We start from the raw sequence: 14,645 nt of genomic DNA on the forward strand, positions 1-14,645 counted from the left end.
AAATCGATTCGAGTATAGGGAATATTAACTGAGCCCTCACTAAGGGAAGTCTTACCTGTACCAAAAAAGAAACCTATTCTCCTGAGTAAAACTAGATTCCAAAAACACCTACGTGTAATTTCACTGATAAACTCGAGGAAGTTTGCTCTCCCTCTTGTTCTGTATGTGCCTACACAGTCAGCCTCCATTTTTGTCTATATATGTAGAGACAAAAACCCGCAATATTTACCGTGTGGCCCTTTGCAGAAGAAATTTTCTGAATGTTGCCTTAAGCAACTAGGAGCCATGAAGGGAGTTTTAAGCAGGACACCACAGGTCTGTATTTGTACTTTGGATTTAGAAAAAGAGAAATCATAGTGAGGACCGTGTGGAGAATGGACTGGAATGGGCCAAGAATCAAGGGCAAGAGGCTTGAGGAAGACGAGAAACCTCTGTGAAATGGCAGTAATAGCAACTCCCAGACTTCCTTTCCCCCACATTATGCCGGGGATGGAAGGAGGGGAGGGCAGGGAGGCTGATTTCAGGAGCAGCAGGATCCAGCGGGGCCCAGGGGGCCACCGGCCCCAGAAGGAGGAGAGGGCTGAGCTCTCCTGGCCGAGGCACTGCCTGCCCTTAGGAGCCTCTGCTGTGATTCCTCTGCTGAAGGTTCAGCCTGGTCACTCAACTCTGGGCCGGGGAGGGACCCCAGGAGTGGGGATAGCTGGCAAACTTGAGTAGGAGCCACATGAACCTTCATGAGGACCCCGCTGTCCCCCGTGGGGCGGAACAGGTACCATGACCGACCTCAGGCTCAGGGCCAGGCTGGCTGCTGCCCAGAGTGGCTCGTACGTCGTTCCTCATCCTCACAGCCCTGCATGTCAGACCTTAGGAGCCCTGTCTTCAAGGGAGGGGGCTGAGCTGCCTGGAAACAAGTGAGTTGTACATTGGCAGGTTCATCTTGAGTAAGGTTCACCAGGCATGGGGTCTTAAAGCCCTGCATGAGGGTGACCTTCTGAATCCAACTCTCGGGCAGGGGTCTCGGGGCCCAGGAATCTGCATTTTAGCTTCTGGGAGAAGGTTGAGACCACTGCTCTGGGCCCCATGCCCACCCACGGGGCTTAAGATCAGGTCAGCCTCGAGACACTGTCAGGTTTCATCACTCCCGAAGGCTGCCCTGGACGTCAGTGACGTTTTCTCCCTTCAGTCTGGCCTCATTAACCATCAGTCCCGAACACCATGACTTTGACATTTTAAAGCTATCGGGCCATTTGCCAGAACGCGGGAAGGAAGGGTTGACACTTGTGTCTGTTGTCACGCGGGCTGTGGTCCACACGGTCCTCACTGCCCCTTCCCTGCTTGTGCCCATCTGAGGACAGGGCTGGCCATGCTGTGGACGCTGGGGCATGGACACAAGACGTGAAACATGCCCTGCACATCTGCCCGCTGCTGAGCCCGGCTCTCCCAGTCGCGGTACTTGGCACTGGGCTCTGTGGAGCCGGCGGCAGGTTTCTAAACCTCCCGCCCGAGAGCTTCTCTCCTTTTTATCCCAACAACAGCTCTGTCCCCCACGTTGTCAACTCTGGAACAGGAATCCAGTGAACACTGGCTTTTCCAGATGTGCCCTCCTGGGCTGAATGGCCCGGGCATGGTCCTGTGGGCCTGAAAAAAACAGGAAGGCACGAGAAACAAAGCAGACCGCGGGATTAAATTACCGAGAGGAAAACCATATTATTGATCTGTTTTTCAAAGGCATCTGCCTGCAGGATGCAAAGGGAGAAATCTGTTGGCTCCAGATGGAAATTTCCACAGCAAAAGTTCTACATGCTTTTGCAACATAGAGCCCTGGTTTGATTCTAGGATGGCTGTCACTGCCATCATTTTCATCCCAGTGAAAAGCTGCAAAAAAAGCGTTCCTAAAGACTGTCTCCCAGGTCAGTAGTCTCTCAGGACTCACCCTGGACCCAGGGACAGGGTGGAATTGGGGTAGCCAATCCCCTAGTGAGTACTGTCCTCATCGGGGGTTGGTCCACTGCCTTGACCACCTCACAGCTTCCAACAGTAAACATTTCCATAAAAGAATAACGCGATGTTACGTGACCCCTTTCCCACTATGATGAATCAGTTGAAGAAAGGTGGAGGAAAATGGTTTTTACTCGTAGGTTATAGATGAAAAAGCCATCCCTGGAAGGGTCTTGTGTGGTCATGGATTAAGACCCTAGACCTGCCGTTCCTCCAGCCGGCCAAGCACCCAGAACTTTCTGGTTGACGGCTGTCTTTTATACATAATTCACGCACTGTCATTCCGTCCGCAGACCACCGAGTTTTACTTTCCCTTTAGCCTGTGTGGTGTTTTCCTGGTTGCCCCGGATACCAGGAAATCCAGGGCACTTTTGGAGTCCTCACACAGCCCCATGTTCACCACACTGTTTTCAGGTGCGGTTTTATTTATTTGTCCTTGATCCTGACTTCCCTAACGGTCACTAACTAAACCCATCGCTGGGCTGCGGCAGATCCCCTCCAATCCTTTTTGGGAAGAGAGGAGGTCATGACGTGAATTTCACATCAAAAAAATCCCGTTCCTAAAAAAAAATTAAAAAAGAAAAATCCTGTTCTTGGGTTGAAAAGCACGCTGGAAGACGTTCCGATGGCTCCTTCCTCAAAGTTCTCTGTAAGTCGGTTGATGCGGTATAACCATGGGAGCGGATGGTTAAAGGGATCAAGGTCATCCAGTTTTGACCTTATGTGGGGGAAAGGTGGAGCCTCCCTTGCCGGCTGTAGGCTAGGTGAGAATGAGAGAAGTCCCCCAGCTGCCAGGAAGGGGCCCCATGAGGACAGCCCAAGTACAGCACCCCTCCACCTTCGCTGTCCCCCAGAAAACACAGACAGCCCCACGCAAGGCTATGTTTGCTGTGGCAAGTGCCTCAGCTAGGAGAACTATTGCTTGTGGGTTGCTTACAGCCTTCAAAGTCCCTAAACTGGCCTCGGAGTCTGGAGGGCACAGAACTGGGGGTCAGGACAGACCATCCAGGCCCGAGATTAGCGAACTGTCAGAGCCCCACTAGAGGAGGGACAACTGTGAGTTTATGGGTGCATGGCCAGCGATGGAGGGAAAGGCAAAATCTCCCGTGGAAATTCAGTGTGACCTTAAACAAGTGGAAAGAGTGATGGTCAGGAGTGGCTGGTGTGAGGGGCACCTGGGTGGCTCAGTCGGTGAAGCGTCTGCCTCTGGCTCAGGTCATGATCCCGGGGTGCTGGGATCGAGTCCCACGTTGGGCTCCTTGCTCAGTGGGGAGCCTGCTTCTCCCTCTGCCTATTGCTCCCCCTGCTTGTGCTCTCTATGACAAATAAATAAATAAAATATTTAAAAAAGAGATGGCTGGTGTGACCACACCGGTTCAGGAAGGACCCAGGTGACATGGCTGAGCTCCACATCAAGAGAGAAACCAGCCCCAAAAAGTCAGCCTGAAAGGGTTAGCTTGAACAGGGTCCGGACCTCTTGTTCTCTCTGGCTCTGAAACGGGCAAGTCCAGCTCCTGTACAAAAAGCTGGCTGCCTTGCCTGACACGTGGGTGCGCAGTCGGAACCCCCCCCCGCCCTGCCACGCTCGCAAGTCCCGCTGACGCGTTTGTCCTCAAATATTTGTGTTGCAGCTGTCCTGGAGAAAGATGATGGTAGCTTGCTCCAAGACAGTGGCCAGGGGATGGAGCAGAGTCGTGGGGGAGTCGAGGGATGTCGATAAGGATGTAGAAACCACGGCACATGGCAGCTCGGAGGTGAGGAGTGAGGGAGACGAGGATGCCGTGAACACTTCCTAGGGGGGCACTCAGTGGACACTCAGGGAGAGCTTTGCGGACGGGTTCCGCTCTTGGCAGCCGTGTGAGTGGCAGTCCATGGGCCCCCCCTTTCTTCCTCATCTCCCTGGTCCTGGGGCCCCTGGTCCCACTTTAGCTGTCCTTGTGTTATGGGAGGCTTCCTACCCACCTGTGCAGCAGGTGGGGCTCAGAATTAGTGGGTCTCCGGGTCAGGGAGCTGTAGGGGGGTGTGCTTGCATGATGTGTGCGTGTGTGAGTGTGTGTGTGTGTGTGTGTGTGTGTGTGTGTGTGTGTACCTGAGAGCGAGAGAGAAGGAGAGAAGAAGAGAGAAGGGGAATCAATCAGTATCCTTCCTCAAACACTTCCCAGACCTCCTTCCTGGGAACCCCCACCCCCTGACAGCTCTTCACAGGGCTGACTCCCCATCTTGCAGGCCTCAACTCACATGTCACCTCACGAAGGCCTTCAGCCTGCCCCTCTCTGCTCTGTCACTGAGGGGGACACAGGGTGGCAGATGGTGGGAGCTCTGCAAACACCTGCCACAGGAACGAGCGGCCACGGAGGATGATGCAGGCCCAGTGAGGGCAAGGCTGGTTCCCGGGTAGGGCTCGGGTGTGCCCCTGTTTCTGCAGGGAAAATGCCAGCTGGTGAATTGTGTTCCGGTTTGTCCTTTTGGTTCTCCCAAGGTCATCATTTGAGTAAATCACTTCTGCCTGCCTGGTAAAGATTCGTCAGTGAAAGCCTATTTGTGTCTTTCTAAACCTTGAAGACCTTTTGCCCTTCCACATGTTTTGGGTTCTGATATCTTTTTTTTCTTAATACCAGCCTTGAGAACTGACATGAACACAGAGGCACAGTTCGTGAGTTTCTGGGTAATTCTCCGCCACAGGCAGGGAGTATCTCCTTTGAAGGATGATGTGTTAAGAGGAGTAGTGACTTCATATCGTGAGAGTCGTTCTTTATAAACGTACCTTTCCCTGGCTTTGTTCTTCATTTCATATAAAGACAAAACACATGTGATAGCATGACAGGCTTGGCATGGACCCTTACTTACCAGGCGGGACAAAGTCTGTCACTTTTCCATAACTGAGCCACGTGGCCTTGCAGCTGGCTCTTCAGCTGATGGCCTTGCTGCCCGGCCTCCGTTAGTAAGAAGGACGTGTCCCATCAGCGATTCCATTGTCTGACATTCCCTGATAAGAAGGGTGAGGCAGTTCTAGGACTTAAGGCTGGAGATTAATGGAGAAAGGGAGGGCTAGCCCCCCCCAACCCCCCCCCTCCACCACCCAATCCAGTTCTGCTGGGAAATAAAGGAATGGCCTTGCAGGCTGTCAGGACAAATGAGTTGCTTCAGAGGCACTCATAAATACGTAAACAGAGATTCTGGCCCAAACCAGGAGATAGGCTTCTTTGTGAGTTAGGGTAGTTCGCTGTTGGGGTTTTCTGAAGCCCAAGTAGACTGAGTCAGCTAACTTCCATGCCAGACCTGACCCCGCCAAGTCACCCCCTCCCCCAACCACACTGGGAAGGGCGCGAACTCCGGGGCCCAGAGGTAGACCAGAGCTAGGAAGACACCAACCGATGGCTCCTATCCCAGCGGCTTTGTCTCAGGAGCCCCTTAGGAACCTAGCTCTCCAAACTCAGTCACTTCAAAAAGACTTTTTCAATTCCACATCAAATGCTTAAGGTTGTTTCTAAATGACCTCTGCAACCATGAATGACTAAGCGAAGCAGCACTTAGCCAACAGCACTCTTGCAACTACGGAACTTGCCTGGCTTCAGAGAGCAAAGGTTTATCACGCTGCACCCACCAGGAAGCTCCCTTGCTGGAGGTTTTGGTAGCTGATGGATCCCTGGAGTCCTGTCGTCCAGCCGTGTCTTTGGGCTCCATATAGTCTGAGTTCAGAGGGGTATTTACAATGCGTGGCTCCTAGTAGGTTCAGTGAACAACCTATTGACTCGTCTCTGTCGATGTCTATATTTTTAACAAAAAAAATCGAAACACCTATTTCACGCAAAAATGCTTAAACAAATTTAGCTGAGGGGAGCACAGCATTGAGAAATTGAATTTACGTTTCTTAGATAAATACGTGGTTATGTAAACATTTTCTAGCAAGGGTCGGAGAGGGGTTATTTCACTCTTCTAAAAAGGTAGCTCTTGGAGACTATTCCGGCTCATGGGTGAATGATTCTGACGTGGCGCCTGGTTTGGTGTCCGTGGGAGCTGTCCTTGTAAAGGAGATTAGGCGGGGGCTGAGGACCCATTTCCCTCTCTTAGTTAGCAACCCTTTACGTCTCTTCTCGCTTCAGCTAGAATTTGGGGCAGATCTTCTTAATGAGGATAAGTAGCCTTTATAAAAATCTATTAATGCCAGGAAGAGAAGAGTCTTGACTACGGGGGTCTAAGGAGTAGGGATGGGGATGGGGGAGGGGCTCACCTCTCCTGGGCTTGAGTATTGATTATGACCCTCTCTCCTACCTCTAGTCTCTCTACAAACATTTTCCCCCGGGGAAAAGGATCAGAACCCAAGGTCTAGAATGGAGGTCGCTGGTTAAACCAGTGAGAATTTGTCTAAGCTCTGTCAATTGCCATGTCATTGTTCGCAGGAATCTGTGACTATTTAGCTAGTAGGATGTCTTTCCCTAGGGAATGAGGGGCCAGGGAGAAACTTCGGGAACCAAAGGGGTAGGATGGAAATTCTTCCTGACTTTTGGATTTTGGAGGCCATCTGTTAAGGCAGGGTAAATGGAGACCTCAGACCATCTCAAATAATCATTATAATGTCAGTAAAATTCTAATGTCACGGTGAACGAGTTAGCACCAAGGCATGTTGACATCAGCTCATCTCAAAATGAGTTGCATCGGGGGCACTCATAAATATGTAAACAGAGGAGTCGGGTGGATTTAAAATTAGACCCGATCTTTTACACTGAGTTAAGGTATTTCTGGCCAAATAGGAGAAAATTAAGTTCGTTCTGGCAAGAATGTTAGCCCTGGACGGAGGCCTCTTACTGCCAAGCTGGAGCTAGGGGAAAGCTTGTTTGCTTCCTGCTTATAGACCTTCCTGAGCACAGTCTCTGCCGGGCCCTGCGTGGAGACACCCCCAGGCTTCCAACAGCGGGGAGCCACGGAGGAGAGGAGGGCTGGAAGAGTTCCCATCAAGTGTCGTGGGTGTCGGTGAAACCCGTCCCCAGAAGCAGTACAGAACTTTCTCAGGTTCCTGCATTTCCCAAGTTCACAGTTTATCTGTGGATTAAAGCAGTGTTGGCTGAACCCCGTGGAATGAGCAGCACTTTGCCTAGGCCAGACCTGGCTATGGCCCCAGTGCAGATTCAGAATGGTTGGGGCTTGCTGGAGGGAGGGGGTGGGATTTTGGAGAATTTGGATCATCTGCTAAATGGAATAACAGAACCGGGATGCTAATTCCTGGTGTTACATAATTCAGCCAACAGAATGACAATCTGTTATTTTAAAAGAGAACCCTGTCATAGCTTCGTCTAATAATATTTCTTTCCTCCAGAAGACAGCCCGATTCTCAGATTCCAGAACCACTTTCTCAGTTCCTCAGATTGAACCAAACATTCAGACGATTTTGATATTTTCCACATCTTACAAAGACAAAGCATTTTGGCTGCTTGCATTTGAATTTTCTCAAAGACCTAAAAAATGGTTGGCAGATCGGAACGAATAAACAGTCTTCAGTACAAAGTCCTCAAACTCTCACACTTTTTTTGACTCAAGCTGTTACCATGTAGAAAAACCAATTCAATATTTTAAAAATATCAACTATTTCAAGTATGCAGAAAAGCATGAAGAATGTAACAAACACCTTTGAGCTCATTAATTCAATAAAAGCAATAAGACATGACCCTACAGTTGAAGTCCCCACTCTTCCCTTTCCCACCCCACTTCCAGATGACCACTGTCCTGAATGTGATATCATTCCCATGTTTTCTTAATTATTTTACTGTGGCCTTGCTTCACATGCTGCTTAAGCTTCATATAAATGATATATGTGACATATATTATAATAATACACAATATATAATGCATTCATCTGTAGTTTGCTTTTTTTGGTCTATGATCACGAGGTTCATCTACATGGACACATACAAGCACATCAAAAATCTATATGATACTTTACAAATACAATACATATATGTCACAATTTACCTATCCATCACTAAATATTGCCAAGTTGTTCTAAAAAGTGGTCATACCAATTTCAACACCCACAATCAATATAAAAAAAAGTTTTTCTTGTTTAATACCTTTGACAGAGCTTGGTATTATCATGATCAGGCTAGGACTTTTGCAATGTAATAGGTAAAGGGACAACCTCATTGAAGTTTCCGATTACTAGTGAGCTTAGGTGTGTTTATTACCACTTAGTTTTCAACTTGTTTGAATGATATGTTTATGTCTTGATTATTTTCTATTGGTAGGTTGCTTTTCCTATACCTTATAGGTGTTCTTTATATGTTCTTAATACTAATCCCTTCTCAGTATTGTGTGAGTATTTTCCCTCATTGTCTTTTGTCCTTTCCCTCTTTGTGCTTTGCTTAAGGTGAATTTTGGTGCATAGATGTTTTGAATTTTAATACAGTTAAATTTTATCAGTCTTCTACTTTTGGTTTGTCTGGATCTTGTTTAAGAAATACTTCCATGCCTCAAGATGATAAAGATAAATCTTCAATGCTTTCATCCAGAAGTTCCACTTATTTTCCAGTTCAGTTTTTGCCCCTAGACCCTTCAGGGCCACTTCTGTCATCTCTCAAGTGTTGGATCCTCTTCCATGTCCTTTTGGTCTATTTGTCTATCTCTGGATGAAAACCATTTTGGGGTTTTGGCCATTTGGGAACACAACTTTCATCTTTATCCTTTCCTTGAGTTTTCCCTTGCCTGGTCCAGGCAACCAAATGGCAACCCAATATGGAGAGGGGAGAAGTCAAGCCAGAGCTAGCCCTGGGTAAAGACATAGGCTGAACAGTTAACTCCTAAGAAATTACTGTATAGTAATGAATATAAAAATCGCATATAAGATAAAGCATTTTTTAACAACAACAACAATAGGCAAAAGCATTAAAAAACTTTTCTGGGCTATTATAAGGCTCATTTTATTTATTTTTTTAAAGATTTTTTCTTTATTTATTCAATAGATAGAGATCACAAGTAGGCAGAGAGGCAGGTGGGCGGGGTGGGGGGAGCAGGCTCCCCGCTGTGCAGAGAACCCAATGCGGGACTCGATCCCAGGACCCTGAGATCATAACCTGAGCTGAAGGCAGAGGCTTAACCCACTGAGCCACCCAGGCGCCCCAAGGCTCATTTTTAAATGGAAACTAGAGGCCATCCCCAGTCAATAACAATGCTGTTACCTTATCTTCTAAAATGATTATAAACATAGTTTGCATACAGCTTGTCCCAGGGAGTTCTGTGAAATAGTGTTAAAACTTTACATGTGTTTCCTGGATCCTTCAGAGGATCCAAATTGAAGGTCAGGCATGGGTCTTTATGCCATTCAAGAGAGACTTGTTTTTCCTGCAAAACGCTCACAGTGGCACTTGTGTGACCTCATGATTATCATTGGTGTCTGTCCTGCAGTGTCTTCAGATTCAGACCCTCTTGTACGGACCGCAGGACAAGAGAACTCTGGCCACCCAGCAGACAGTGGACGTCCTGTCCAAGTGAGTTGGCTTCCATTTACAATGTTTCCTTTGCCATTCCGATCTCAAAGGAAGCTGGTTCTATAAGGGTCTGTGGAGCTTTCCGTGGAAAGTTTTATTAACTGACTTCCCATAACTCACCAACTGGGCAGGACCCGTGGTTCCTTTGAAAACCCAGCTGTAAAATAGCTCCCTTGCCCAGATACTAAGAAGAGATTAGCTCTTGAATCATGTCAGAAACACATACTAGGATTCTCCCTCCTGGAGACCAGCCCCTGCCCATCCTCTCCCCTGCTGGAAGGCAAGGGCACAGTGTGCTCTGGCTTGGCCTGCTGGAGGCCTGCTTTGGCTTCTCTTCGTTCTCAGGGTGCCTGTCAGGGTTGGGGGAGGGGGTGGCACGCGGAGAGCCCTCTGACTTCTCCATGAAGGCTGGTCCTAAGTCTTTCTCAGCCAGTGAGCAGAGAACAGGCCACACCCTCACAGAGCCTGGGTTGCCCAGAGCCTGTGGGCAGATTGCCAAGGAAAGATCCTGGAAGCATGGAAGGCGAGGAGGCCAGCCAGCAGGGGGCTCTGGGCTGACATCCTGAGCTGGGGCCCCTTTAGCCCTGAGCCAGCAAGGCCTCCAGCCCCAACCTCTCTGCCCGTGTTCCACTCACTGAGCCAGCCAAGGGCTGATTCTCTCAGCACAGTGACAATGGTCGTGAGGAATTAGAAAGCAGGAGAAAAAAAATCCTGTGCAAGGATTCTCTTCTATCTTCCCTCCCCAGGCCCCTTCAGGACCTGTAGCTCAGCAACTTCGATGCTCCCTTTCACCGTGGCAAGGGCTGGGCCTGGTGGGGGAACCGTGAGGAGGTCTGAGGGACACAACACTCACCCCACCTTCTGCTCCTTTGCAGGGCCCCAGAGGTGGCTGTGAAGTCCAGGCAGGCCCCGAAAGCCAAACCCGCGTTCTACACTGGTGTGGCCCAGCACACTATGCTGGGGAAGGCCAGGCCCAACATGGCGGACTGAGACCACCCACCCCCCCAAACTCCCCTCCCCCCAGAGAGAGCTTTGGTCATGCCTGGGCGCTGACACTGAGGGTGACCTATCAATCTCTCCAGCAAGAAGGAATTCGACAGACTGTTAGGGCTGTTTGCTCCCGCAGGCCACAGATAACTGCGGATTTCCTGCGGGCCACATTTTGACAGTGGACACCCTTGGGGGTGATCTGGTGCTTCTATAAAGAATTTCTCTTTTTTTACCGCCCAAGTGGTTTTTCTTGCCAATAAAATTTTTTACCCATCGGCGCTACTGGGGCTGCAGAGCCTCTCTTCACAAGCTGACAACTTCTGGTGTGTGAATACAGGGCATGGCACCCGTGCATAGAGAGCCCCTGGCCTAGACCTGGAGTCAGATTTGGAGCAATAAAATTCTGGAAAAAGCCCCCCTTCTTATAGGAAGATAATAGGGATTGAAAATAAAATGCTAATGAGAGGAATCTTGGAAGTGCTGGGGTTGGTGTTTTGAAAATGAAGCCTGCCTCAGAGTTGTTTGGATCCTAGAGAGGAGCACGAGGAAGCTTCTCTTTACTCATGCAGTCATTCACCAAATGGGGCTGAACTCCCGGCAAGAGCTGGGGACACAACAGTAACCAAGACACAATGTCCCTATCCCCTCAGAGCTTGCCCCCCAGCATGGATGCAGCACTAAACATAATGGTGAGATTGGTAACAGAGGGAAAAAGCCCAGTAAAACGAGGCAGGGAGTGAATGGTGGTAAATGGGCTAGAGGTCAGGAGAGGCAGGGTAAGGGAGTGAAGGCAGCTGAGCAGGAGTGAGGCTGGCCTGGAGAGGCTGCGGGGGAAGGCCGCTGACTCCGCTGGCCTCTACTCTGGGCAGAAGAAACATGGCTGCGCTCTGGAGCTTTTTTTTTTTTTCAAGTCAGTGCAGCCCTTGGCCCCCTACTCCCCTGGCTTTCTCTGGGTTCAACATGTGAGGTGGGGAGGGTGGAGTGGGACAAGCGCTCGTGTCCCACAGTGGTCTTCAGTCTCCTGCGGGGGCTGGGGGAACCCATCGCCACTCAAGAATGGAAAAGCAGAGTGGGAAATTTTGAGCACTTCCCTTCACACTGTCGGCAATGAGAGCCAGTGCTGGATAGAGGAGGGCAGAGTACGCAGTGGGTGGGAATGGGCTGTGGGCGGCGCTGTTCCTGCTCCTTCCCACCCTCATCCCATGGACCGCAGCCCAGCAAAACTGCAGGCTAGTGGCTAAGATGGCAGTGGGATGAGGCACAGACCCCCTTCCTCTCCAGCACCCAGTGGGAAACCCAGAGCCACTCTGGTTCCATTTGTGCAGGATGCTGCCTCAAGAATTGATGGGGGAAATAAACCCAAAAGGTCATGACAGGGCGGAGAGGCAGGGTCCCCGGTCCCCTTTGGAAATTGTGACAGCTGCCCACCCCGGCCACCCCCACTGGTACCCACTCACCCAGACAGGCCTGCGGTGGGATGAAGTCATGAGGCGTGGTCACCGCTCACCAAGTGTCCCATCTGATTGAAGACATGGGTTTCAACATGGATGGTGGACTAGGCATTTTGAATATATATCACATTGGAGTCGGCCAGGGACTGACCGTGTACGTCCAAAATTCCTGATGATGCCCTAATCCCCAGTGTGAAAATGGGGGGCCTCTGGGAGGTGATGAATATGTGAGAGTAGAGCCCCATGGATGGGATTAGTGCCCTGATCAAAAGGGACACGAGACACGATCGCTGTCTCCACCACGTTAAGACCCCACAAGATGACCGTCGGCCAAAGCGGACAGACAGCCCCAACCAGGCACCGAATCCACCAGCACCTCGATCTTCAACTTCCAGCCCCCAGAACTGGGAGAAATAAATGCCCATTGGGTGAGCCTCCCAGTCTATGCTGTGGCCGCAGCCTGGGCACACAGGAGTCCACGCTGGGCTTCTGGGGGAAAAATAGTGAATTCTTACGGGACTTCTTCCTTTCTGTCTTTCTTGGAGGATAAAGTCTTGGGGTCATAGAAACTAAAATGCATTTTAAATAATAGCATCCCTACCCCAGGAAAGAATGAATTTAGGAATGGCCCACCCAAATGTCTCCTGTCTATTAAATGTGTTAACTTCAGCACAAGAGGAAGACTATAGATGTTCGTGGTCTTTGTGGTAAAAAGTTAAGGTAAGGGTATCTAAAAACTCTTCTGTGTCTCAAACAGCTGCAAGTTTTTCAAGCATCTAAGAAACAGCCATGATTTACTAACCCCTCCAGTCTGCACTGGGTTCACAGGGTGAACCAACCTTGCCTCGGGCTGTCCTGGTTTTAGCACTGAATGTCCTATATCCCGGGAGACACCTCCATTCCAGGCAACAACGGTCACCCTATGGCACTAGCCTTCCAGGCTGGGATGACCACATTCTTACCACAGACTGTCCCGTCTGTATTTGGATACAAGCCAGCTGGGTTTTGCTCTGTCTGCCATGGTTTCTAGTTGTGTGTGAACAATGCCAAGTTCTAATTCAGGTAAGGGACTGGAACTTCTCATACAGAGTCTCCCCAGTGAATCTGTGCCACTATTTAAAAAAAAAAAAAAACACCAGAAAAATCCATGCATGTAAACACATATATTTTAATTAGAGTTTACATAGAAACCACAAAAATAGCTACTAGAAAACATTCATTCTCTCCAGGAACAAGGTGGGGTTTGTTTTTTCCCTCCAATTTTTATTTTTATACATTCTTGTGACATCTTCCTCTGTAGGGAACGAGAGCTAAGAAAGATCAGCTTTTTTGATGATTCCATCCTAAATATACATCCGAAACCACACAATATTGCAACCACCCGCGGGAGGGTGAAAAGCATTCTGTTAATACTGTTCTGTGTCCACAACGGTAAATACTGGTTCTGTCCCTCCCCCAGAGCTGAGTTCTGTTGCCTCCAGAGCAACTGGTTTTAAAGGACCCGGAGCTGTGGGGCTGATCTGCACAGCGTAGAGCACCTGCCCTGCTCCGAGACTGAGCAGCCAAAGACGCTCGGGAGTCCGCATCCGCGAGCACTCCCGGCAGAGGCGTGTTCTAACATGGAGATATAAATGAAGACCTCGGATATTTTCCAAATAGAGGTGGGTCGTGATAGGAATCATCTGTCCTCGTTAGTACTCATTTACCAGATCACAAGGCAAGGGAGGGCCATTAAACTAAGCCCACTCTGACTCACAGAATAGACTCTCCCCATCCTCAGTCTGTCTGGCCATCAAACCCATAGGCTGTCCCCTTGACCAATAAATCAAGGTGATTTCTATACCTTTCTACTTCTACAGACACCATCACTCACTACCGCTAACAAAATCAGCCCATCTCTGTACTAGAAATAAGCAGTCTCTGTTTGCAAAGCTGTCGCCTCTGGACCAGTTTGTGACAGTTACTAGCTCATCCGGCCGACAGCACTGGTTGAAACAGGCAAGTCAACTTTGTCTACCCCCGTATTCGGTGTTTGTCAGATCATCCTGAAAGCTTTGCTGCATCCCACCTCCACTTAAGAAAATATGCTCTCCCTGGACTATTGGCTGTTGCCATTTCTGGGGGCTGAGGAGATGGAGGTCTTATGGGCCGCAGAGCCACACTGTGCAACACCCCCACCCCCCGACTCCTCATGCCATAACCACCACCCCCATCACCATAACCCACTTGAGGCTGCTGTCACTTCGAATCGTTATTCCTCAGCTCATTACCTGCAGCTCTAGCTTCTGTGTTAGAGGAAATACAGCTTCAACTTTATATGCCAGGAACAAGCTCAGATTAAAATAATGCTATGCTGTGAGAGATACTATCTTTGCGTGAGGCCAGACCTTTGCAGATGGAAGCCTTAAAATCAATGCCCTTATGTAAAACAAAAGCACCCTCCCTCTAGTATCTTCAATTCTGCAGTATGAACTTGAAGGTCCGCACCCTATGGCCCAGGGTGGGTAGGGCCTTTGCCTTCCTCCGGGGGCCCCTCCTGGGTGCTTCAGTGCTGGACAGCCAGACGGGGGCCCAGCTCCTTCCCCCCAAACATCATTTTCTCTTCCACGTTAGTATTCTCTCTCCTGAGCAAACGACCCCAATGGTAACGATTTCTGTTAAAACCTCAAAAACTTCCTCGAGGTCAGTGCTTGTTCTCCATCCCAAAGTTCACAAAGACCTCGGCCCC

General features: G+C 49.5%; 1 protein-coding gene across 6 annotated transcripts in view; it reads left to right on the forward strand.

The window, feature by feature from the left end:
* Positions 1-10,490, forward strand: part of TTC23 (tetratricopeptide repeat domain 23) — a 97,651-nt gene extending 87,161 nt beyond the window's left edge. For 4 of the 6 annotated variants that reach the window (XM_032836034.1, XM_032836033.1, XM_032836035.1 and 1 more), the window contains exons 10-12: positions 3,630-3,752; positions 9,394-9,476; positions 10,352-10,490. In XM_032836034.1, coding sequence (XP_032691925.1) covers positions 3,630-3,752; positions 9,394-9,476; positions 10,352-10,466 — 321 coding nt within the window. In that variant the 3' untranslated portion in view covers positions 10,467-10,490. Of the gene's footprint in view, positions 1-3,629; positions 3,753-4,224; positions 4,658-9,393; positions 9,477-10,351 lie in introns of those variants that run through there. The other 2 variants (XM_032836036.1, XM_032836032.1) reach the window with 2 other exon arrangements.
* Positions 10,491-14,645: the final 4,155 nt, after the last annotated feature.

The sequence above is a fragment of the Lontra canadensis genome, unplaced genomic scaffold (assembly GCF_010015895.1).
Source record: "Lontra canadensis isolate GAN:19392208 unplaced genomic scaffold, GSC_riverotter_1.0 scaffold89, whole genome shotgun sequence".
NCBI lineage: Eukaryota > Metazoa > Chordata > Mammalia > Carnivora > Mustelidae > Lontra > Lontra canadensis.